This window comes from Oculina patagonica, chromosome 8, assembly GCF_052425735.1.
Source record: "Oculina patagonica isolate OP01 chromosome 8, crgOcupat, whole genome shotgun sequence".
Taxonomy (NCBI): Eukaryota; Metazoa; Cnidaria; class Anthozoa; order Scleractinia; family Oculinidae; genus Oculina; species Oculina patagonica.
Genome location: NC_135765.1, coordinates 21670568 through 21696187, shown reverse-complemented (window position 1 = coordinate 21696187; position 25620 = coordinate 21670568). Strand labels below are relative to the sequence as shown.

General features: G+C 40.2%; 5 protein-coding genes across 5 annotated transcripts in view; 3 read left to right on the top strand and 2 right to left on the bottom strand.

Moving 5' to 3' along the window:
- The window catches only part of LOC144662731 (uncharacterized), a 70859-nt gene extending 57552 nt beyond the window's left edge, over nt 1-13307 (bottom strand). The window contains exon 1 of the mRNA XM_078523616.1: nt 12619-13307. Coding sequence (XP_078379742.1) covers nt 12619-12673 — 55 coding nt within the window. The 5' untranslated portion in view covers nt 12674-13307. The remainder of the gene's footprint in view (nt 1-12618) is intronic.
- LOC144662751 (putative skeletal organic matrix protein 7) lies at nt 7549-9368 on the bottom strand. The gene is made up of 2 exons (XM_078523650.1): nt 9101-9368; nt 7549-7988 (listed from the first exon to the last, which is right to left on the bottom strand). Exons 1-2 carry the CDS (start codon nt 9238-9240, stop codon nt 7706-7708), a joined length of 423 nt encoding a protein of 140 aa, XP_078379776.1. The 5' UTR covers nt 9241-9368; the 3' UTR covers nt 7549-7705.
- Nucleotides 13308-15117: 1810 nt separating the features above from the next.
- LOC144664209 (uncharacterized) lies at nt 15118-15816 on the top strand. The gene has a single exon (XM_078525320.1). It carries the CDS (start codon nt 15118-15120, stop codon nt 15814-15816), a length of 699 nt encoding a protein of 232 aa, XP_078381446.1.
- Nucleotides 15817-17150: 1334 nt separating this feature from the next.
- On the top strand, nt 17151-19951 carry LOC144664208 (uncharacterized). Its single transcript, XM_078525319.1, has one exon. The coding sequence runs from the start codon at nt 17198-17200 to the stop codon at nt 19949-19951; it is 2754 nt and encodes a 917-aa protein (XP_078381445.1). The 5' UTR covers nt 17151-17197.
- Nucleotides 19952-20199: 248 nt separating this feature from the next.
- LOC144664207 (uncharacterized) lies at nt 20200-21156 on the top strand. Its single transcript, XM_078525318.1, has one exon. The coding sequence runs from the start codon at nt 20200-20202 to the stop codon at nt 21154-21156; it is 957 nt and encodes a 318-aa protein (XP_078381444.1).
- The last annotated feature ends 4464 nt before the right edge of the window (nt 21157-25620 follow it).

Genomic DNA, 25620 nt, shown 5'->3' with positions numbered 1-25620 from the left:
GATGAGTTTCTTTCATTACACAGTAAACAGGAAGCGAGCGCCAGAATTGATTGTTATGATCTAGATAAATTAATCCTTCAAACTTGCACGCGATGCTAAAATCCTGTTTGGCTTCGAACATTCTCGATCCATTTTAAGCCGGTCCAAATATCTTATTTTGAAAAGGTTATAATGATTTGAATTAAACAGCCTTTATCCGCCGGGTGTTTTTTTTTGTGTTCACATCAGCGACTTGTAACATGATACCACTTCTACCTTCAATAGAGGCCCTATAAGAATGAAAACTACATTATTACATTACAATAAGGATAATATTTAAAACGACATTAAATCTAATTGAAAAAAAAAACCTTAATTAAAAATTACAAGTTCATTTAATTTAAAAATTTACAAGTTTTCATTTAAAAATTTACAATTACAGGTTTTCATTAAAAACGTTACAACCATGGTAATAAAATGCTTTCTTCGTAGATTCAAATTTTACAAAAGGTAGTCTAAGATAATTACTTTGCCTGGTAGTTCTACTTAAAACATCTTTATTAAATTTAGACTGCTTAATTATTGTGTATTGTTTATAGGGATATCTATTTTGCTGTAATGTCTTCAGATGTGAACGTGCACGCAACCTAACCGGCATATCCCATGAGCTGTTTGATTCTCTGACTCTTAATTCTCCTGTTTTTTAGCTGTGGCCATAGATACATTATGGCAAAACATTAAGTTTGCTGTAGTTTTGAATCGTAGAAAAATCTATCAATGTTATGACCGTTTATAGTGACGAAATGGATAAAATTTGCTGAGAAAAGTACATCAAAGTATAACGTCATTAAGGCTTGGCTAAGCTTGTAAACATTGTTGCGGACGCATATGTTTCCCAATTTAGCCACGCAGGAAACATATGTTGCGGAAACAAATGTTGCTTCACGGAAACAAAAAATGTTTTTGCCTCAAGTCAAAAACATTTTTGCTTCTCGTACAAAAAAAATTGCTTCCGAAACATATGTTGCTCAGTTTAGCCACGCTGGAAGCATTGTTTCTTAGTTTATCCCAGGGATGGGGGGGGGGGGGAGGTGACTCTATTGTTTCCAGTTGTTTATTCGTCACCGACTCTTCACTGCCAGTATGACGTCACATGGCAACGCGCGAGCGATTCTCTCGGTTTGGGCAGATGAGCGGGATCAAATCGTGAGTACGCCACAGCAGAGGTCCAGAAAGGCTTATCATTAGTGCTTATATCGCTATTGTTCGCTAATTCTTTCCCAGTAGTTAGGTTTGATGCCTTAACTTTTTGTGTGTATGATCTGTTTCTGTTTTTTTGCGCCCGTTATCCTGTAATTTGGTTATTTTTTTTTAACTCTCTTGAACGGGACAATAGGCGGGACCGCCATTTTTCTTTCGGGTCAAGCGAAGTCCAACAAAAACATCCACCTTTTCACCCAAACATTTTTTCTCAAATCCGTTTCATAATAGGTGGTTTTACTCCTTGAATATTAACGTTTAATCTCCGGGGCCTTCCGTGTCGCTTGAGTTAGCCAAACTTCATATGCATGTCTTTCCGTTCGAGTGCAAAGGTATAATTTTTATCCAGAACATGTCAACAACGCCGATCGCTGCTTCGCGATCTCATGTAGAATTCTCTTTCCATATATTTTAATTCGCATTCATTGGCTTATTATAATGTACTACTGTTGGTATCTGTGCAGTTCCGTTGTATTTTGTGGCTTTCCTTGCCGTGACGACTCTTAAATTTCATTAATTGCATACCTCCTGGAAAAAGAAATAACTAAAAAGAAAAGCTTACAACACGGGGTATTTCGAGTCGGGCACCCATCCAAGTGTTAACCCCGCCCGGCAAGCCTTTACTTTGACCAGCTTGAATTGAACAAGCGCTTTCATTGTAGTTTGAACGAGGAAAAACGTGTTGTGCAAAATATACATGAGTTCAATTTCGTTGCCGCAAGACAAGTAGTAAAAAATTACCGATTAATAAAGACTTGAGTAAAGTTATTCTGTGTTGTTTTTTCTATAATACCCAATGAAAGCGCAGGTTCCATCCGACCTGGCTGAAGTTAAGTCCTGTCGTGCGAGGTTAATTCATGGATGGGTCACCAACTGGAATTACTGTGTAGCGCCCTTTTCCTCTTGATTGCTCCGATTTTCACCTTTAAGGGGAAAGACATGAAGATCCACCAATGCTGAAAGTCTGATACTGCACGTACATCAAGAGCCGTAGATCCTGTGCCAAACCTCCTATTTTTGTTACAATAAAAATTAAATTCGCTGTGCAAGGACCCTCGAAAGCTCGACCTGTTTACAGATTTCATCGATTATTCTACACTTTGCGAAGGTGTTTCTGTTGATTTAAAAAATGAATATAATGTCTGATCTACCAAAAAATAGCAGAAGAGAGACGGTTGCATTCGCTAACATCTCTGCCTCATTGACTTGAGTAAATGAAGGAAGGTAACGGAGTAAAATGCTACATTCTTGACTCGTTTCTCGATTGACGCTTGCCCGCCATCTTTAATATCACTCATGCGAATCGTGACGTCATACTGGCAGTGATGATTGAACCAACATTGTCTTCCTTAGAGACACCTCCCCCCCCCCCCTGGTTTATCCGCATGCGGGACACTTTGTTCCCGGAACGTTGTTTCCTAGTTTAGCCACTCGGGCAGCATAATATTTCCCTTACTTCCTGCTAATTTAGCCACATATATAGGAAACATGACAAGGAACAATGTTTCCGCAACAATGTTTCCTAGTTTAGCCTGGCCTTTATAATTAGTATCAGTTTATTCCTCACTGTTATTTCTCACAAAATCAAATAACATTTAGGGTCGATTCCTTTGGAGAGGCGGTGGGAGACGCGGTGCCGGCCCATAAGGTTAGTGCGTTGGACTCTGGGTCACTGCGTTGTGTTCTTGGGCAAGACACTTTACTCACATAGTGCCTATCTCCACCCAGGTGGGAAGCAGCGAATTTACTGCTGGGGATAACCCTGCGATGGTCAAGCTTCCCATGCAGGGAAGAGTAGAAATACTCCTGGTCGCTTCATGCTACGGAAAACGGGTAAGCTCCTGCCTGATGGGCCATTAGACTCGAACGCAGACTTTACCTACTTACCTTTGAATAGTCGTTACTTTTACGGGAACTCTGCTTTTGGGATTAACTTGAGATGGTCTAATTAATTTTCTCGCTACTTTCGAGGGGTCGTTACTTTAGGAACCTTACGATACTTTTAAGTGCCATCATCATCTTATCTTGTGTCATTTAACTTTTATAATCCGTTTTAAAAATAATGTGTCAGCCATTCTGACCGAAGGAAACTGCACTATTGAAAATCACAATAAACTTATCAATCAAGTAACCAGCTAATAGACCTATAGACTAACTGTAATAATTTGGTCGGACGGTTTAAAGGCTGTTAGACGTTCTATGTACAGCCGTCCCGCTCCGCTGAGCGGGACGGCTGTACATAGACTGTACATAGACTGTACATAGGCTACGGATTTCCTTGACAGCTCACCTCTGGAGGGAACGCACTGATATGAAGTTGACGCTGAGCAGAACAAATGAAGAATCTGCGTTGGCCCTGAGATTGTTTCATTAACAGTGGTTTTGGGCGTGGACACAATGCAGGCATTAAGGCAATGACGCAGAGAAAGCCAAAACAGTTCCAAACATAATATACATAGAACTGTAGATTCTTTATTTATATGCCGGTCGTCATTCTCGTCGGTCAAATGTTCATCGCTCCCGGCAGCTCGCAAGAGAGATTGAGATAGGAATGGGTCTCTCGCGAATGTCAATTTCTCTTCCTTAATCGCGTGATTCAGCAGTGAGTAACAAGCGGCAAGTCCAGAACAAAAAAGGTGGGAGGTTCACCCCTAGCTCGGGAACTGTAGTTAGTGATTATACTAGCTAGTTATTCGAAACTAAATATCAAACAAGGCAAAGACTTTAACTGCCATCGAGAAGTATGAGCTTGAACTATAACAGGCTAATATTTTTAATCTTGTTTGCATACTGCAGAAGATTTTTAAAATTTTCTATAACAAATACTCAAACAGTCGATGATGTAAGTTAAACAAATAAAAGAGCTAAAATGAACTTAAAGGAGCTACGCCACGATGTAGTCCGAGTTTTTCTGATCTATACAAGTTCTTCTAAAAATCTCCAAATAATAATTTCCTTGCGTAGAAAAAACACCAAATTAAAGAAGTAACTATAAACCGAAAATGAACAAGGTTTTTTTTACAACTAAAGACGAATAACATGGATGACGAACCTATAAAAAGTGGCCAATGTTTTCGTGACACGTAGTCCGTGACGCAGACCCTTTAACACCTACAGCTTATTCGTTAGCAGAAGCTCTGTTTTTTGCTACCAACTAGATACCAGTTTAATTATGATAAAGGCTCTGTAAATGGTGTACCCATGGTACACTTTTGTATTTCCTTTGTTTTATGTTCTTAATCATATATTTCCATGCAGAAGTACGAAGGAAAATACCAAATTGTATCAAGGACGAAATTGAACCACAACATTGACAACCTTAAACAGCTTTCGTAAAAAAATATTAAATAAAAGCATTCATGAATCAATTCTGAGTGATTCGTGGCCACCAGATCACTAACTTGAAAGAGATCTGTAACGTGTACATGTGACTACTGTCACCAACCTAATGTGTTGATGTATTGCTCTAAAGAAATAATATAATATTATTTTTATTATTCTGGTTAGTTATTAAAATGTTAAATTTATCAAGTACATAAAAGTCTCACTTTGTAAATTGCTGACCTTTTTCAAAGAGATTAAGATAATTTGCACGGCAAAAAAAGAGAAGTCTTTTGAGTCCTACTGGCTCATAGCTCCCGGCGATTAACTCCGGATTCTGGAGTAGAAGTGACTAGCAGTATTGCCTACTCCCCAGTTATTACTGATACTACCCAGCATTCTGTCGGGCTGCACCAACAATTCGCTAGTAACCACTTACACTCCAGGGTGGATATAGGCACTGCGAGGGTTAAGTGTCTTGCCCAGTGACCCAGCAAGGGCTCGAACCGAGACCGCGAATGCAGCTGCGCGATAAAACACGACTCTCTTAGGCTACTTGGGGATTCCATATTGTGATGTATAAAATTTGAAGTTCTCTTTAAAGCAAGAGAAGATATCAACAAACGTTAACTGATCTAGATGGAAGTCTGAGAAAGGACAGGAAATAAATGAAAGCTTAACAATTTGATAGATTCTAAGTTTTTGATTATTAGTATAATTAATTCATGTTTTTTATTTATTGTATTTATTGAGTTATTTTTTCAAAAATAGCTCTTAGTCGGCGTGATGGGCCGTGTAGTCAGTGACTCAGTGACTCGGTCACTCAATGAAGTATGTTTGTCACACCAACCAGATTTCAGGTACTATCAGAACCAATCAAATTGTAGTTTATAAGGGAGAAGCAATATGACACAGTTGTAGTGAGCGATTTCGTTCGAAGACTTTAGATTTGTAGGAGGCGGAATTGGTGAGTTGTGAATTAACCCTGGATTATGTGTTTTTCGTAACGCTCGCCTGCTTGCAATGCACACGCCGTCAGCAAAAGGCCCAATATAAAATTGTTATTTGTCTTATTCGACCGTTCGTTTTGAAGAGGCTAGCTTTTCTGACCGTGGTAAAATTACATAAAGCATTTGCACACAGCAGTTTTAAAGTATAATGTTGTCATTACTTTTGCCGCCAAATTTGCGAAGTTCGTTGGAAAATTGGAAAGTTTGTTACGAATTCGAAGTTGTCAAATACCTTAGGTTGCGAGTTTGCGAATCAAATTGCGAACTTCGATACAAAGTTCCAAACTTCGGCCCGAATTTATTAAAACCTTCTGTAATTATGTTATCAAAAAGGGCTTTGCTACGCTAGACTGTTGGAAATAAATGCCATAACAATAAAAAAATAAACTTTTATGTTCAGCGAGCCGTAAATATGTTGTCTCGAACAAATTAGTCTTCCCTGTCGGGTCGCGTCGCGTCGGCTTCGATAAAAAACAGTTTTACCTATGGATAAACCATCCAGTTTAATCCGGCTTACAAACGCAGATGCCTTGAAATTGAAGATTGTGCCTCACAGAAATCGTTAAATATGTGTTTTTATAGAAAAAGTTAAAATTTGACCAAATTTCTACATGCATAAAAATTATTTATCGGCAAATCACTTCATCTCTAGAAATCGCGGACCTCCGAGTCCGCGAATAGTATGTCCTGCGGTACATTGACCGTAGAAGCGAACGCAAGAATTACAAAGAAAATGTATGGAGAATGAAATGTTTTATTAAATATTTCTTGACAAATTAACAAATGTAAAAATGTGCAAGCGAAACACAATAGATTGGTGTATTAAGAACCACATTGTACAAGAATTGAAGTGCAGACTTCGAATTTCATTTGTATTCATGAACGTTATCTGCGAACAGTTTTTGAGACCAAAATTATAAGGCGTAGGCGTAGAGGAGGATGTATGGCGAAAACCGAAAACTTAAAGTTTATAAACGGGGATTATCGGAAAACTGAATGTGATCGAAAAAATGTGCAAGCAGATTTGATAAAACTATACATGAATCTAACTCACCAAACGATTTACATCTCCTTCCGATTAGATTTCGTTTGTATCTTTGCCGTTAGAAAACCACAAAAAATCGCATACTGTAAACACACGGCGGCAGTCCACGTTGAAATCCCAAAATCCGCTGTCTTTGAGCTACGATATTTCAGCCGTCTTTGCTCCAATTTTGCCGCAGAAGCCATCGTTTGAAAGATCTTTTGCTCCAGTTTTATTATCAGGCAATATTTTTGACCAGTGGTTTTCCTACTTTACAAAATATTTCTCTGTGTAGGCCGCATTTTTGTGTACCATCGTAGATGTATATGAGCCCAAAGTCAGGCTTTCGAATCAGCGGCTATTACCAAGTTTCGTGAGCGGTTAATGTAAGATGCATCAAATTTCGCCGCATTCAATGTCCGCGATTTCTAGCGATGTGCGTAATTGCTAATGCGAAACGTTGTCTTGTACTTCAACTTTCCTTGACAAGCTCCAAAATCTTCGCGTTCAGAAATCGCCATGACTTTCGAGCAACATCTCTTGTTTCTCCTCAACTAACAAACTTGGAAAGTTCAGGCAAAAAGCTAAAAGTATTCCGTAACAAACAAAAGTAACACGTTACGGTTGCTACAAAGCTAGCAACAAAATAACCGCTTTAAACAGAATAAGAACGTGTCATTTTGATCATTGAATTAGTTTTTGTTTTTCAATTAAATGATGAAAATTTGTGTATTGAATAAAACAGTTCTTATGTATCAAAATGCACGTAAAAACTATTTTGTTTGCAAGCAAATTTTGTGCAAAAAGTGACTCCGTGGGCCGCCATACACAGATAGCTCAACCAATGGCATAAACCATCCCAACAGGACAATCACCCAGTTTCACCCCAAGCCACCCTCATAAAATGAAAAAATAACTCCTGCACGCTTAGCGTGCCTATGTTTCCATTTGTGACTGAAAAGCCCCTATGGGGAGTTGCAAATAAAGTACGTATGTTTGTAAGGGGCATCTAAACTACACAACACTCATTTTATTACATCACATCTAAACGTCACTTTCACCCTTCTACAATGTGACTGCGCTTGCAAGTGTGCATGATGGTCGTCATAAGTTAATTACTGGCCACACAGAATTTCTTGAACTGGAATATATTTTTGTAACCATTGCAAGCCAACACTCCCCCACGGCCTTTCGTGTCGAAATGAGCTGTAAGTGACGTCACAGGATCATTGTTGAGGAAGATATTAACGCTTTTATCCGATCTGACTTCAACACGAACAGTGAACCAAACTCCACCACTTGGGCTACCATTTGGACAGGATGATGACGCTCTCCCAGCTAATTGTCCATTTAACATGTAACCGGTTTGGTAGCAACCGGCCTGACTGTGCGGCCTAAATAAACAGGAAGATACGGAAGCACTGTTTAAGATTCGGGAAGGTCCAGTGTCTTGCTTTCTATTAAGGGCCGTTTAAACAGGCACTTTTTGATGATATTTCTATCGCGATTTCAACTGCGATTTCTTTGATTGCACTTAGGTTGCAGCTGTATATGGCGTATCAACCAGCCGCGATATCAGTGCGATTCGGTCATGATTTCAGCACGATAACGCCAGAGGTTTTAAACGTAACACAAAAAAGAAAACAAGACTATTCTTCTTTATTAGGCGTGCGCAGATGCTCTGGTACAATACGTCTAATTATTTTATCACGTTTCATAAAAATTTGTTATTAGCGGTGCGCAGATGCTCTGGTAAAATACCGGCTTTATTTATTTTATCACGTTTCATAGAAATTCTATCGATATCGCGCAAAAATCGAAGCCCAAATTGCAGAACTCCAGACGCAAATTTTGCGTTCTTTCATGCGACGTTTTAATCCCTGAATTTAAAAGTTTTTGAGTAAATCAATGAAGTCAATTAACACTCTGGTACATCCTGAAGCATGTTAGGCGAGAAGCTGATTAAAAACAGATTTGGGGTTGAGTCATTTCGTCCTTGCAAGACGATCATCAACTAAAATCGTAATACTTAACACAACAAATATCAAGCCTACACACTTTTAACAGTAAACTCCATCTAGGCCCTCAAGTAAGTAAGGTACGGTACGGTGGTATATTGGTATGGCATGGCATGGTAGAGCGTACGTAATGTGAAGTAAATGTGTTTGTGTTATGTTAAAATTTTATATTAACAATTTGCATTTGATGCCACGAACAATAACGCGAATGGCATTCTGTCTACTATACATTATTTTTTTTTTTAGAGGGAAGGGGGGGGGGGGGGAGGGGAGAGGAAGAAAGAAATATTAACTCCAAAAATCTTTCTTACTTTTTTACTAATTTGCTATCGAGTGGAGTCATTTTGCATCGTGTTACCAGTATTCGGCCACTGTTGTAACAAGCTACTAGCCGTGAAAGGTACTCTATCTTAGTTGCATGTCGTCGGTTTTCTTTATTGTGTACGAAAACTACAATGATATGAAAGCTAAAAGAGCAGTTAACTGACCTGAAGTAAACGTAATCAAAGTTGTTTTCGTCGATAACGTTGTACACCACTCCCGGGTGTCCAGAATTCACACCTGACCATCCAATTACATTCATCAGTTCAACCGTCATCGTGTATGAGTTACCGGCATTGATCTCCATCTCAGGAAGAACGCGACAGAATCCATCGGCAGGCCAGGAACCATGATCAGCGTTCACTTCATAGCTGTTTGTAGCTGGTGATGTAATCAGACTGACACAGGCTACCGCTCTTGGCTGCAGGCCTGTAGATATAAGGATATTGAAACTTCAGTCATGAAATAACCCTGAATTTGCTGCCGTCTTGTGAATAAGGTCCATGTTCGTTTATATTAGCATGCATAGCGGAAGATTGCTGTCGTGCAACTACTTAACTGCGTGCTACTTAAATTTGATTTTTGTTCATCATATTTAATGGCTTAACTCCCTAAATCACGGTTCTTTCTGGCAAGACTATCTGTAGAATGTTTCGTACGGGAAGCCAATTTCTTAAAATATATTTTGTGGGTCCTTTAAATATAACTTATTCCCAGTCAGCAGTGTTGCAGTAATGCTTACACTGTGTGATACGCTTGCTTTGAAGTGGTTTTTAATTTAATTTAGCGATAATAAAATAAAGTACATATTTACTTGTGCAGGTGATTCTATCTCCAATGTAGTCGGGTTTGCATATGCATCGGTATGATCCAATAAGATTGCAACAGTCCGCGTAAGGTTTACAGTTGTGACTGTTATCTTCACATTCATTAATATCTAAAAAGGGGAAACAGGAAACGCTGATTCGTCAGTAAATTTCAGTTATTACCCGTCTTACTCGAGGCTATAAGGCCTCCTTTGTCCTCGTCACCGTGACGATTGCTTAAAGGTCCCCGATAACTGTGCCACTGAAGTAAATGCAATACATAGACTGGTACGTAGACTGGCTCTTGGCTGACCAGGGCCATTTACATTGAAACCTCTTTTTTGTTTTTGAGTGAATCACTCCTGAAAATGATTCTGTGACCTATTAAGTATTTTTTCCGACAATCACCCTGTCGTTATTTAATGGGAATCCCCTTTGATCCTAAGCCCATCCACAACGGTAAGTTAACAGCATGTGCTATTCACAATGCTTGTTCAGCTCTGTGTTCCACTCCAGATACTAAAAACGAAATGTCATGCGATGATGTACCTGATTCACAATGATCTCCCTTGTATCCTTGTGGACAAATACATCGATATCCGACTGCAGTGAAACCAGTTTGACATGTGGCATTACTACTCGGACAAGGGCTGCTTTGACAGTAATTCTGATTAAGAAAAAAACAAAGAATTCATTTGCATTCTTTAATGTGTTGTTCAGGTGAAGTTTTCTTGTAACCTATAATGAATATATCTATGTTCAAAACTATGTACCATTTTGTTAGATCATCAACAAGAAATTACAATTGATAAACGACAATCCTATGAGTGACACAACTTTTTAATATCGACAGTGGGATATTGAATAATGTTCTTCAGCGTTTTGATCTATAATAGGATATCATTTCCCGGTAAACCGAGGGAAATGGCACACCCCCAGCAAAAATATACACGTTATCCCCGCCCTCGGGGGGGACGAGATTCCGAATTTGCAGTGGCCTTTCAGACCTATAATTGGCTGTATTTATTATGCAATGGGATAAAGTAATAATAAATGGGGCTAGGCTTAGATATTACCAAACGAAATGTTCCAGTGACTCTCAGCTCAGTTTCTTACCAAAACATGTCGGTAGATATAGTCTTCCTTCAAAACAAAATCACTGCTTGAAGCTTGTAAATGGGTGCGATTGTTCAAATCACAAGATGCTGTATCACTGTTTGCTGTTGGGCCATAGTTGTAAGAAACACAGTTTGGTTCTCGGTAGCAGCGCAATTCACAGTCGTCTTGATTCTGAACTTCCTGTTTAGTGATCACGTGATTTTCTAGAGCCTTGTCCTTTCTTTGCAGTTCGAACTGAAGTGATCTGCAATCATCTGAAACTGATATTTTATCAAAAACTGAATAAATAAACAAGTAAATAAATAAATAAAATAAAATAGGTAAACAATAGTCTTGGTTAGCGTAGGGAATTCGTACTTTGCCAGGAGGAATTCATATGTAAATAGAGTATGACTAAAAAGACAAAACCTTTATCTGGCTCAGTTAATTCTGCAAACTTGAATGTTACAATGAAGACGATTTTTATAATAGTTAAACGGTGCAAAGCTCACGCATGGTGATTAAAAAGTAGGTTGGATCATACATTCGCATCGAATCAGAACCACTGTCCCTATTAAAACGTTCTATGAAATTTTCCATAGTGGCACGCAATTACAAAAGGTTGCCGTGCCGTATTTTCGCGACTTTTTGGTTGTGTTTAAGTTGAAATAATTGTAATGTTCAAGAGCGAAAGGATGATGAACGAGATTAGTATCGCACACCTTTACCGAAAAAAATTGTTTTCCATTGCTAGCTCCACAAAACGATAGCAATGTTACTTTTTCATTTTATTTGTACTGTATGCCTTGTTTTGACTTTCATGATTTGATTTCAAGGTGTACCCTGCCAAAAATTTTCTACGGGATGGAATCTTAACTTTCTCGTACGATATGAAAAACTACATGCTGAAGTATTTAACGAGTTCGAGAGACAATCGACGATCGAAAAGGCGAAAGTGCCTAAACCAAAGTTGGAATTATAACAACAAACTACAAAAACAAAATAAGCAGACCATTTTACGAAACATTATCAAAATTTGCTTTTTTTGTACATCAGTTTGCTTCTTCTAGAGTTTTTTTTTCTATGTCGAACAGTGAACAAAAGCTAGTTTTTTTTAACTTGTTGAGGACGAAAGGACGGCTTAATTGGGTCACCAAATTTACTCGAATAATGTTAACATTCCTTTAAATTAAAATCATTCCTTTAAATATAATTTTGTAACACATGATAGAAAAACCTCATAAATAGGCACATTTTGCAATTTCGCAATGATGTTGTGGGAAATTAGTTAATTGGTAACAGTGTCTCACTAGCAGCGGGAGGCCAATATAGCCCAACCTAAAAATTTTGCTATAACTTAGTGCAATTTCTGCTTTATTATCAACTTTTAAAGAAAAACGGCGGTGCTACAATTAAATGTTTTTTTGTATTAATGAAATGCATTAAAAAAAGAAGTCACAGGTGAATGGGAAAACTTGAAAAGGAAACGTTGTGCTTCCAACTGTCATTCAGAGCTCTCATTTCGTGTTGTGCTGCTTTTTTAAAAAAATAAAAATGACAATAAAAATATACATATGAAGACGAAATATGAATCCCACTGAAGTATAAGACTTAATAATCGACATAATCAGATAAGAGACTTAAGATTGGTTCTAGTGTTAACAATTGATTTAGCACACATAGTTCAAGGCTACATCGACATAAGTTTTGAACTATGAAACATCAGTGTAGATTTTTATTCAAACAGATTTATTTAAAATAAAAATAGTTTGACCACTCACCCCCATTCACGGTAGCCATACTGAGAAACAGAAGATATGTCTTCAATGTTAGCATATTCCTGCAAATGTCTTTTGAACAAATATAAAAGTAATTCTAGCAAGAATTTTGAGCTGTTGAACGGTGGCTTTCATAATTCGTAGTTAACAACAGTGAAAGCCCCTCTGCTAATTGTAGGCTATTACTAGTGTGACCACCTATAGTTCAACACCTGTTAAAGCGCTTAAAGAAAAACAAAAACATTGCAAAAACAAAAACGTTCGGGTATCTCGGTAAAGCACCTCTTAAAATATCAGTGTGTTGTAAAGAGTGAAAGGTAATGAGAATACAGACTAAATAAATCAGGAATATTACAGTTTTGATCTACCACCAAATACACCTTACTAACATTATTCAGGTAGAAAATAAATGACAAAAATATGCAGTAGTTTTTCTTGCATCCATGACAAAAAACAAACAAACAAACAAACAAAGAGCCATCATTGCACTCAACGCTGATACATTAGCTCCTACTGAGATGTTACAATAGGAACATAATTAGACCCCAGTAAGAAAGGTCTATGAGCAAAATAATTTCAAACAGCGCTTAATTAGAGAACGATAATCAGGGTTCTAACTGCTGTCATATTTGTGTAAGTAGTTGTTTTGGGTGATGAAAGAGCTTTGTAAAGTTATTTTTAACAGTGCTTCAAGACACACTTCCCACTGCTCGTCAGCTCATCCCACGCTACCAGCTGCATGTAGACCTGTGAGACGGTGTCATAAAAAAACTCATTTGAACACTTAACACATCCCTTCGATGAAATAAGTACGTGTGTACTGTCATAGAATGTAATACCTTAAAGGGGCTTACAAGCAAAGGGACATGTTGCAAATGTAGCAGGGACAAATCACCAACCTTGTTCCCAGGGCCTCTCTCCTTTTCCTCCCTTGTCGTCGAGGAGAGAGACAAGAGAGGAAAAGAAGAGAGGCCCTGGGAACGAGGTTGACAAATCACAACGTTTGCACACACGTTGAAGCAACACGTCCCATTGTGGCACAATGGGACAACTTCCTGCAACATGTTCCTTCGTGTGTTAGCACCTTTAAGTTACAAAAGTAACGACCCTCGTTTCTTTGGGAGAGTTTTCACTTTCGGGAGTTCGTTAAACTTTCTGAATAGTCCACTGTTGCTATAATGGCATCAAATGTGAACATGCACGCAACATAACCGGCACATATAATGAAGTGTTTGATTTTGTGACTGTTTGTCTACTTAGTTTTCCTGTTTTTAGCTGTGGCCATAAATACAATAATGGTAAAAATGAGGTTATTATAGTTTGATTCGTAGAAAATTAAGTAAATTTATGACTGTTTATATTGACGGAATGGATAAAACTTGCTGTAAAACGTACACAGAACAGAGTTATTTAGCGTCCTTAGTATCAGGTCATTGCTTGTTATTTCCCAAAGAATCAAATAACATTTGAGGCCACTTCCTTTGGAGGGTCATTTCTTTCAGGGAATACCATTTTTGGAATTAACTAAGATGGTTGAACTAATTTTCTCGCTGCTCTCGAAGGCTCGCTACATTTGGAACAAAACCGTGATAATTATAAGTGCCATAATTATCATCATCATAATCATCACCATCATCTTGCCTCATTCAACTCTTAGGATCTGTCAAAAATGTGTAAACTATTCTAACCAAAGGAAACTGCAATATTAAATATCACAAGAAACCTATCAACCAAAATAACCAACTAAAGCTGCGTTCACATTAGGCCGAAATATGATAAGTCTTATCACGAATGAAACATGTTTCGTTGTGAAAAGTATTCACATCAAGCAGTGATTAGACTAAACAAGATAAAAATGGCGGACAAGCAGTGAGGAGGCGAGTGTCCAAATGCTTCAAATTTGGGCTTTCTGTGACCAAATGTTTACTTTAAACCAACGCCTGGTTAGCTCAATTGGTAGAGTGCCGGACTGCTGTGCGGGAGGTCGTGGGTTCGAACCCCAGACCGGACCAACACTCAGAGTCTTAAAATAACTGAGGAGAATGTGCTGCCTTTGTAATTACATCTGCAAATGGTTAGACATTCTAGTCTTCTCGGAAAAGGACGATAAACCGTAGGTCCCGTCTCCTGTATCTTCAGTCTTGTAACATGGTACGTTAAAGAACCCACACACTATTCGCAAAGAGTAGGGCACGAAGCTCCCGGTGTTGTGGTCTGGTGTGTAAAGCGCATTTGAGCGTGCTTCGCGTGGGTGGCCGTATAAGACGAGCAAACCTGAAAGAGGATATCAAGTTCCCCATATTACTACCAAGAGACGGTCATATCACCAAGCTACTGGTCCAGTACTTCCACAAGATATGCAAGCATCAAGGAAGAACAACAACGCTCAATGAGATAAGATCAAATGGCTACTGGATCATCGGCGGTACCTCTTCAGTATCGCGCTACATTCTTAGTTGTATAAGATGTCGCAAGCTTCGAGGCCCCGCCCAATCCCAGAAAATGTCTGATTTGCCAGAAGACAGACTCCATCAAGCTCCACCATTCACGTATTGCGCCGTGGATTATTTCGGGCCTTGGATCGTAAAAGACAAGAGAAAGGAGTTAAAGAGATACGGCGTCCTCTTCACATGCATGGCATCGAGGGCCATACACCTAGAGGTCGCGCACAGTCTCGAGACAGATTCGTTTATTCACGCTCTACGCCGTTTTATCTGTCGTCGAGGTCCCATTCGACAGATGAGAAGTGAACAAGGCACAAACTTCGTAGGCGCCAAGAACGAACTCAAGGAAGCCCTTAGCGAACTAGATCAAGACAAGATTGGCAAGGAGCTTCTCCAGGACAATTGTGACTGGTTCAGCTTTAAGATGAATGTTCCCTACGCCAGTCACATGGGAGGTGTCTGGGAACGCCAGATCAGAAGTGTACGTTACGTACTGTCGGTGCTACTAGATGATAATGGAACCCAACTCGACGACGAGTCCCTCAGCACATTCATGTGTGAAGCAGAAGCTATCATCAACAGTAGACCCCTCACGGTGGATGGCCTACGAGATCCAGACTCCTTAGCGCCCCTCACGCCAAACCATTTATTAACGATGAAATCTAAAATCGTGCTTCCACCGCCAGGAAAATTTCAATCCTTTCAGATCCAAACATCACTTCAAAGGGAGTGCGTACAAAGCCAGTACGACTGCTAGAGAGGCCAATACACAAGCTGCTATTGCTGATGACAAGCAGCGAGGCTGAGGAACAAGAACCGGGGTGTATCCCCGCCAAGGAGCCATGAACTTTCTATTTTATAGTTTGTAAGCTAGTTACTATTTTAGTTAAGTTTGTGAAATTGAACAATTTTAGGGGAGCCATGTAACGACCGCTGTACGGTCTATTGTAGTCTAGGGTTAACCGCATATGTTTCCGTTCATTGATACAAAGAACAATTAAGTCGTTTGTTTGATTTCATGCTCTAAAGCACGTATTCAGTTAGTTTTGTTCAGTTGTTTCCACGCCTTCGTATCGAACACTAAGAAGAAGTAAGAAAACAAGAATTAAGACAAGAAGCAAGCCACAAGAGGCAAGCGCAGGACTGATATGTAAGTGAGGAAATTTCTACCTTTAGTTTTCGATCAAGCTTAGAAGTTTATTTTCTCGTTTTATTTGCTTTGTAAATTATTGCATGACTTAGCCATAGTGATTTTTCGGAAATAAGTCGCCATTGTTACTTTTCGTGTTAGCTTTGTTTTTGCCTTGTTTTAGTCATCGGCTAGTTTAGTTGTTATTGCTAGGGCCTCCCGACTAGGCCGTCGCCTCTTATTAGACTTTCTAACTAGAATTAAGTTAGCTTTTATGTGTTTCTCTTCTTGCGGGAAATGCCACGTGATTAACTAGTTTTGCACGAATCAATGACTTATCTTTAGTTAGTTTTAAGCTTATATACTTTATGTTAATCGAATTTCAGTTTACGGCTTTCGATGGTTGTACAACATTAAGATGTCAAGGGAATAAAAAGACGTGTATTCTACATCTGAGTGTTTCGATCACGAGCCCGTAGAATAGTCCTTACATTTTCGAAATCAAGACCGGCAACGACACCTCTTGAAACTCTTGAGAGTCGCCCGCCGCTACACCACCCTTCAGTAACTTGAAGCACAAAAATAGGCCAAGCAAAGATGCCAATTCTTACGCCGTGCAAGGACAAGAACAACCCCCTCAACAGCGACCGGGCAATAAAGAAGAAAGAAAGGAAATTAAGTGCCCTTCCTGTAAGAGAAACCATTGGCTATCGCAATGCGAAGATTTCAAAAAGCTAACTTTGAGCAACCGCTACCAGTTTGTTCGCACTAACAAGCTGTGCGTAAATTGTTTAGTCACCGGACATTTTGTGCAAGATTGCCCAAAACGTAGTTTCTGTCGAATCCAAGGGTGCACAAAGAAACATTCTACTTATTACACGTTAAAGAAGCGCCTGCGAATCAGACAGAGCAACTGACCGAATCACCAGCAAATCCCACCGCGACAAAAGCAAGTAACTGCTACATAAACGTCAACGCATCTGATGTTGCCAGCGATTCTGTCGTAGGAATGTCAATTGTTCCCGTGAAGGTCAAGGCAAAGGGCCAAAATCAAATCGTGGAAACGTATGCTTTCTTGGACTCCGGTTCGAACACCTCCTTTTGCACTGAAAACCTCGTGAAACAGCTTCGTGTCAGTGGAAAGAGAACTCACCTTTCACTGACCACCATGCAAACAGCAAATGAACAAGTCCAGTGCTCACTAGTCGATTTAGAGGTGTCTGACCTTAACGGAAGCAACACAGTAGAGCTACCCAAGGTGTACTCAAGGCCCAGCCTTCCAGTGTCGACTGAGGCTATCGCTAAACAAGAAGATGTAAACCGCTGGCCGCATCTTAACGGAATCAAACTACCAGCAAACGTCAATGCAGAGATTGGTTTACTTATTGGAAGTGACGCTCCGCGAATACTTCAGCCAATCGAAGTACGTGAAGGAAAACATGGTGGTCCCTTCGCAACCCGAACAGTCTACGGCTGGACACTCAACGGACCCCTGGGAAGAAAGGAGCCCAAGATGCCAACCGCCAACTTCATTGAAACCACTGCAGACTTAACCAAAAGGTTCGAAGACTTCTGCAATCTTGAGTTCAATGACTCAACGTACGAACCAAAATCAGCGATGTCACAAAACGATAAACGTGCGCTAGAAACCATGACAGCTACCGTAAAGCTTTTAGACGGCCATTATGAAATCGCCCTGCCCTGGAAGATTGATCCACCTCCTTTACAGAATAATAGGTCGCAAGCAGAAAAGAGGCTTCAACCGCTAAAGGGACGTCTGCAAAGAGACGCAATCCTGAAAGAAAAATATACAGATTTTATGGACGACCTTCTTCGCAAGAATTACGCCGAAAAAGTGACCAGCGCAGACCTGTCCCTGAAGGACACGTGGTACCTGCCTCATTATCCCGTCTTTCATCCGCAGAAACCAGAAAAAGTCAGAGTCGTATTTGACTGCTCGGCAAGGTACCGCGGAACTTCCCTCAACGACCAGCTGTTACAGGGGCCGGATCTGACCAAGACCCTGGTCTGTGTTCTAACGAGATTCCGAGAAGATCCGGTAGCCCTTATGTCTGACATAGAAGCGATGTTCTACCAAGTTCGAGTCCGGCCAAGCGACCGCAACTACCTGCGATACCTTTGGTGGCCGGACGGCGATTTAGAAAAAGAACCAGAAGAATATAAGATGTCAGTTCATCTCTTTGGCGGTGCTTCATCTCCTAGTTGCGCAAACTATGCCCTTAAGAAAACTGCTGAAGATAACAAGAAAGATTTCGATGAAATAACAATCGAAACCGTAAAGCGAAACTTCTACGTTGATGACTGCCTTCGATCAGTGCCAGGAGATACCGAAGCTGTCCGCTTGGTAGGCCAACTTCGTGAGCTGCTCGCAAAGGGAGGCTTTCGACTTACTAAGTGGATATCCAACTCAAAGAAAGTAATTAACTCTGTTCCCGAATCGGAGAGAGCACCATCAGTGAAAGATCTTAATTTCAACCACAATGCCATGCTAACAGAAAGAGCTCTTGGCGTCCAGTGGAATGTTCTCGCAGATACGTTTAGTTTCAAAATCGCAAAACGAGAAAAACCCGCTACTCGAAGAGGAACTCTGTCGATAATTTGTTCAGTATACGATCCACTGGGGTTCGTATCTCCATGCATGCTGCTGGCTAAAGCTATTCAACAAGATCTGTGCCTAAAGGGCCTCGACTGGGACGACCAGATCCCGGAATCAACGCAACGACAATGGGAGGCTTGGCTTAGCGACCTCCCTAAATTGGAACGGTTTGAAATACCGCGATGCTTCAAGCCACCAGAATTCGCAGCCGTACGACGTCGCGAATTACACCATTTCTCAGACGCATCCAGCCAAGGATATGGAGCTGTATCCTACCTCCGCCAAACGGATGCTAACGGAAAAGTCCACTGCTCTCTGATCATGGCGAAATCGAGAGTAGCTCCAATTAAATCAGTAACGATTCCCAGAATGAAATTGTCCGCAGCAGTTCTAGAAACACGACTGGAACGTATGATCAAGCAAGAAGTTACCGTGCCTATTGATAGTTCAACGTTTTGGACTGACAGCACCTGTGTTCTTCGCTACATAGAAAACAAGGACAAGAGGTTTCAGACCTTTGTCGCAAATAGCATCTCAGCTTTTCTAGATCAGTCTACCGCAACACAGTGGAGGTACGTTGATACTTCACTCAACCCTGCCGACGAAGCGTCCAGAGGCATGACTGTCGACGCACTCCTAAGCAATGACCGCTGGACACAAAGACCGGATTTCCTAACCAAGTCAGAGGAATCATGGCCGCAAAGACCTGCTGATTTGGGTAAGATCTCCGCTGACGATCCAGAGGTTAAGAAGTCCGCCGAAATATTTGTAAACGAAGCAAGCAAGCAAACCGAAGATAATTTGAGCAAGGTCTTCGAAAGGTTCTCCTCATGGACCCGCCTAAGAAAAATCGTGGCTTGGAGTTTACGCTACAAAAACATTCTACGAAGACAAGTTCAACGACGGAAGGCGAACGAGAAAATCAGCTACCAAGCGAACGCTGAGAAAGTCACCCCACTGAGCGTATCCGAGATGAAGGAAGCCGAAATAGAAATTATTAAACACGTGCAGAACCAAGGCTTCAAAGAAGAAATGCAAGATCTCAGACACGCCGCTAAAGAAACACAAGAAACAAGAACGCAGTTAAGAAGTCAAGCAGCATTCACAAGCTTGACCCAGTCATGGAAAACGGCCTTATCCGAGTAGGAGGACGTCTTCACAATGCACCGATCAAGAGCGATGCTAAGCACCCCGCTATTCTTCCAAGAAAACATCACGTAGTTAATTTAATCATTAACTACTACCACCGGGCTTCTGGACACTCTGGAGTTGAATATACACTATCACTGATCAGGCAGCAATTCTGGATCATCGATGCGCGATCAAGTGTACGCAACATACTCAACACGTGCTTCGACTGCCGAAGACGTCAAGCACCAACTATGCAACAGAAAATGGCAAGTCTACCAGAGGATCGAGTAACGCCTTCAAAGCCACCATTCACATACGTCGGAGTAGATTGCTTCGGTCCTTTTGTCGTACGTCGCGGACGATCAACAGCTAAAAGATATGGGGTATTGTTCACGTGTCTTACCCTCCGTACAGTCCACATTGAAGTAGTTCATTCAATGGATACAGAGTCCTTCATCGACGCTCTTCGCCGCTTCATTTGCAGAAAAGGATGCCCAGAAGAAATACGATCGGACAACGGAGGTAATTTTTTAAAAGGCGAAAAGGAGCTACGCGAAGGTGTTCGCTCGTGGAACCAAGCTCAGATTCACGAGTACCTGCTGCAAGACAACATAAAGTGGACCTTTAACCCACCTGCTGCGTCACATCACGGAGGAGTATGGGAGAGGTGCATCAGAACTGTACGAAAGGTCATGAAAGCGGTACTCAAAGAGCAAGTCCTTAGTGATGAAGGTTTGAGCACACTGATGTGTGAAGTAGAATCAATTGTGAATGGCAGACCGATCACTAGGGTCTCTGATGACCCAAGGGATCTCAATGCCCTCACGCCCAATCATCTGTTGCTACTCCGAGAGGGAACAACAATGCCACCTGGTATATTCTCCAGAGAGGATAACTACGCCTGTCGCAGATGGCGCCAAGTGCAATATCTGAGCAACATCTTCTGGTCACGCTGGACCAAAGAGTACTTGCCATCCTTACAGCAACGCCAAAAGTGGAACAAGCCGCAGCGTAACCTCGCAGTAAATGATATCGTGCTGCTTCTCGATGAGAACACGCCCCGCAGTTTCTGGCCATTAGCAAGAGTGCTGGAGGTCTACAGCAACTTCAAAGATGGACTAGTACGTTCAGCAAAGGTCAAAACAAGGACTTCCGTGCTGGTGAGACCTGTCGACAAGATTGTGCTCCTCGAAGCTGCAGAAATGACAAGCAAGGATTAAAGGAATTGTTATCACAATGAACATTTAGTATAACATTTACGGTTTAATAATCAATTAGAAACTAGAATTAGCGTTTCAAACCTATTAGTTTATATATTTAGTAAAGGCTTATCGTCTTTAAGGGGCCGGAATGTTAGTTTTGAAACGCCCCCAGTTCTTTCTTATTATTTTTAAAAGTATTTTCTAGTAATAATTATAGCTGTAATTGAAGCCCTGAATTTTTTTCAGGCTTCTTTATTCCAATTCACCGCATAAATTGGAAATTAACTGCGACGATCATTTATCACTCTCAAATACATCCGCAGTTTATATATGAATCATTTCATTTACATTACATCATTTCACTCCTCTCACGGGACAATATGAACTCACAATTGACCTCGCTCCCAATGTGTGGCTTCAATAGCTCAGTTGGTAGAGCATCGCACCGGTATCGCGGAGGTCACGGGTTCGAATCCCGTTGAAGCCCTGAATTTTATTTAGGCTTCTTTATTCCAATTGCTTAAATTGGAAATTCACTGCGACGATCATTTATCACTCTCATATACATCCGCAGTTCATATATGACTTATTTCATATACATTACATCACAACCAGACATTATGGAATATATTTAAAACAGAGTTTTTTTTTACTTATAAACGATTTTTTTACTTATAAACGATTTGACAAAATTAAGGATTCAGGCATAATTTGGTCAAAGGGATTGCAGAATTGTTATACAGTTCAGGTGTCAAGCCGTCATTTCCAGGTGTTTTTAAATTTGGAAATTTCAACAGGGCTTTAAAACGTGCTACAGAAACCTGGATGAGCTCTGGCCAAGTGTATTGTTTTGTACCTCTACACTTACCTCATTTAACAAACCATCCGAGAGTGCCAGACATTAACCTTGTGCTAATAATTCTGAAAACAAAATCCTATTCCGAAAACAAAATTCTATCTCATTATGTAGAAGTAGAAAGTATTTTTCAGTTTCTCGGCATGTAGATGATCGTGTCATATATTTTTATATCGCTCAACAAATTTCGAAAAAATGTTAGCGGAGAGTTTGTTTTAATCACGGCTTAAAGAAATGCTAAAACAAACGTAATTTCCTTTTGTTGCGCCGCTGTATAACAAAGATTGTTGCTATGAATACAATTTCCCTTCACACAAAAATTAATTATAAGCAGGAATTTTTACTACGTTGTAATTTTGTAATATCATAGTTAAGCTAGGTTTTACACTTTCGTAGTATTTTCCCAACCTTTCACAAACTTACCTTGAATGTTTAAACTGTAAGGTTTAACTTGCCTAGGGCGCTTCCCATTCGACCAAAAATTCCGGAAATTTCGGAACAAGGACAAATGGTACAGAAATTTCCTGGGAAAGTTTCCAGAAAATCCGGAAAGTGGTGACTTTCCAAAATGCGAACCATTAAACCGAAAACCCCGGAAATTCCAGAAGCAAAATCAAATGGAACTGAAAATTCAGGGAAATTGTTTTCGAAAATTTGGGTCTACCTTGCGAGGTTGTCCTCTTTTCCGGAAATTTTGGAAAAAGCTACCATTTTACACTCAGCCTAAGTTCCTTCGGCAGAAAATTTAGCGATTTGTGCAGCTGAAAGCAGCTACATGTGCTAAGGAAGCATTCCGGACTCGGGTTTGTTGTTGTTTTGCAGGCGGCAGCAAACTGAAATGTACAATATTTTTGGGTTGGGGACGTTTTCGTTGCTTGTAGTGTGCCTTTTGAAAGTCCCTGTATTTGTCGCCACGATGTCATTCATGGCGTTTATATTCAGTGCTCGGAATGCTTTTTATTTACAAAAATAACGAGTTATATTTGCAGGAAACCGGCCACAGTGCATTATTTTAACGCACGGTTGAAATTTCCATATTAGACGCACTACCTGACCATATGCAAATTTTGTTATGCCTTCCGTGTAGTCAACCGGAAAAGTTGGAAAATACTGTTCCATTTGCCCCTGGAATTTCCCTGGTAATGTCCTATTGAATCTGAGACAAAGACGGTCTCGACTGAGAACTGACATTGTCGCATTATATTGTTGCTCTCAGGGCCTGTTTATATGGAGGAGAGTTAACGTTTTCCCTGGTAGGAGAATTACCCTCCATACCGAGCCACCCTGGGCGAGATAGCTTTTCATACGTTTCTTTATAAATAGCTGCGAACTGTTTATATGAGAAATTGCAAAGTTAGCTCAGGGGGCAGGGTGACCCTGGGTGGAGGATCACTCGCTTTGAAGGTAGGGTGACCCTGGGTAGCGAGCCAACTTTTTTTCCATAGTTATTTTCGCCTCGCCTACCAGGGACAAGTTGACACATACAGAGCATGCGCAAACGATGCAGTCGACAAAAACAAAATTGCAGATACATTGAAAGCGAAGTCGGCGGTAAATTTGTCCAAAAAATTGTAGTGGTCGATGTTTCATCGTTCCTTATTTAAAAAAGTCAGACGTAATAGATGATTCAAAACAACTATCGGCAGTCTTTTGAACCGAGAGGGCCAAGTTTTGGCTCGGTCAACAGGGACAACTTTTTCATGCTCGTTAAAAGATAGCTCGGGGGAGAGGGTAGCCCTCCTACCAGGGACAACTCTCCTCCATATAAACAGGCCCTCAGTGGGATAAAGCGGTACAGAATGCAGGGAAACTTATTTGCATGTCGATGAATAAGAATAACATCCTTTGTATGATGCATATAAAGCGTCCCGGCACATGTGTTCAACCATTTGCAAAATAGTTGAAACGCTCTCGAAAGAAAAGAAATAGAAATAAATTAAAGAAAAACATGTCTTCATTGGAAAAATAAACAATTAAAAAACTCATTAATAATTCATAAAGAAAATACAAAAGAAATTAATGTTTAATGAGTGTCTTTATATCTGATAAAGACACGGCTAAACTTTACGTCCAATTTTCTAGGCCAAAATAACCCCAAATCTATATATATTAGTGCAAGAATTAGTTGATCTACATCAAAATATTTTTAAGCCGTTCAATAAATTCGCAGTTCGTGTTTTATCAAGTCTAAAACACTCGGCTGCGCCTCGTGTTTTAAACTTGATAAAACACTGCTGCTCATTTATTAAACATTACATGATTTTCATTCATTAGGCTTGAATCCTGAAATTCAGAAAACGTTGAGCACGAGGACCGAAGAAGGGAACGTAAGGTATTAAATGTGAAAATGTCTAAAATGGCATTCTTAGTCAAGAGTGTCTCTTTTTGCCAAGTAATGATAAAATCAATCCAGATGTTTTTAGTACGTGTGCTAATAGGTCACGTATGGGGCCGGTATTTACCTCTGCAGCAGTTTGATATGGAGGTGTTTTAAATAAAATAATGGCTACATCAGGTGTATTGACATAGCATTAAGATATTTTTTCCTCTACTTTCAAATTATCATTTTTTATAATTAAGACTTTACCCGGAAACTTTATACATGCGACAAAAAGTGTACTTCGTTGGTAAACGATGTCTCTAAGGCGTATAAACTCTTCAATTTAAGCTGTATGCTATCGAAAAGACCAGAAAATTATGCTGTGGTTCCCACATACAGCGAGACTCGATTTTTTCCTCGCGCGGCCTTCTCGCGATCGCGCACTCTTTTAAACGCACTGAAAACTACACAGACGCCTGCTACGCAGGCTACCGATTTGAAAAAAACCAAGACAAAACACAATTTTGAGACATTGCGGGCGTTGTCGAATAACACTTAATCATGGAGGTATTGTTTTATCACGACCAATAGGCACATGTGAAATATAATAACTTTCTTTTTGTTTGGCTTCCTCAGAAACAAAACGAATGTTTTTGATCTAGCGGTAAACTATTGACTTGACTGACTTTAAACTCAGTTATTTTACTACTTTAAACTCAGTATTGTATTTCGAGTAAGGCAATTACCTAGTGTAGTAATATAATTACCTTCGAAAAACACGAAAATATTTCCTATGTTAGAGTAAACAAAGACGTGTTATCGACCGTCTCGCTGGACAGGCAGCAAAGTACGACAATGTATGTTATGATATTTTTATAAAGTAGTGTGTCTAATGTCAAGACTTTATTTCAGGCGACCGAAGGAAATTCAGGCTATAAGTTTCCATTGAAGTTGGTTGGAAGCCTCTCACAAGGATGGTGTGGCGATAAATAAGGTTTTCGCTCAACTCTGGGTTTTTAGACTAACGGACAACTTCTGGACAGTAGTGGGAACTCTGTGGAACTTTACTGAAATACGGGGAGGGGGGGGGGGGGGACTTAGCTCGGTGGAGCAACCACTTGGTTTGCGGGAACGGAGTCTTGTCACAAACTCCTGGTACTCGTCGATCTAACGTCTAGAAACTTTTCTACAGATGTCAAGAATCAAACAGAATTGGTTCCAACAGTAGTTTATTGCTCCAGGATGTAAATCTGTGATGTAATCTCACCGTCGATGTAATCAAGGAAACTTTTACAACGTAGCACCT

Coding starts and splice junctions, on each gene's coding strand:
- LOC144662751 (XM_078523650.1), bottom strand. CDS start 9,240: ATGGAGATCAATGCCGGTAACTCATACACGATGACGGTTGAACTGATG. Junction 7,989..9,100: donor TTTGATTACGTTTACTTCAG/GTCAGTTAACTG, acceptor CTGTTTATTTAG/GCCGCACAGTCAGGCCGGTT.
- LOC144664209 (XM_078525320.1), top strand. CDS start 15,118: ATGTCTGATTTGCCAGAAGACAGACTCCATCAAGCTCCACCATTCACG.
- LOC144664208 (XM_078525319.1), top strand. CDS start 17,198: ATGTCAATTGTTCCCGTGAAGGTCAAGGCAAAGGGCCAAAATCAAATC.
- LOC144664207 (XM_078525318.1), top strand. CDS start 20,200: ATGGCAAGTCTACCAGAGGATCGAGTAACGCCTTCAAAGCCACCATTC.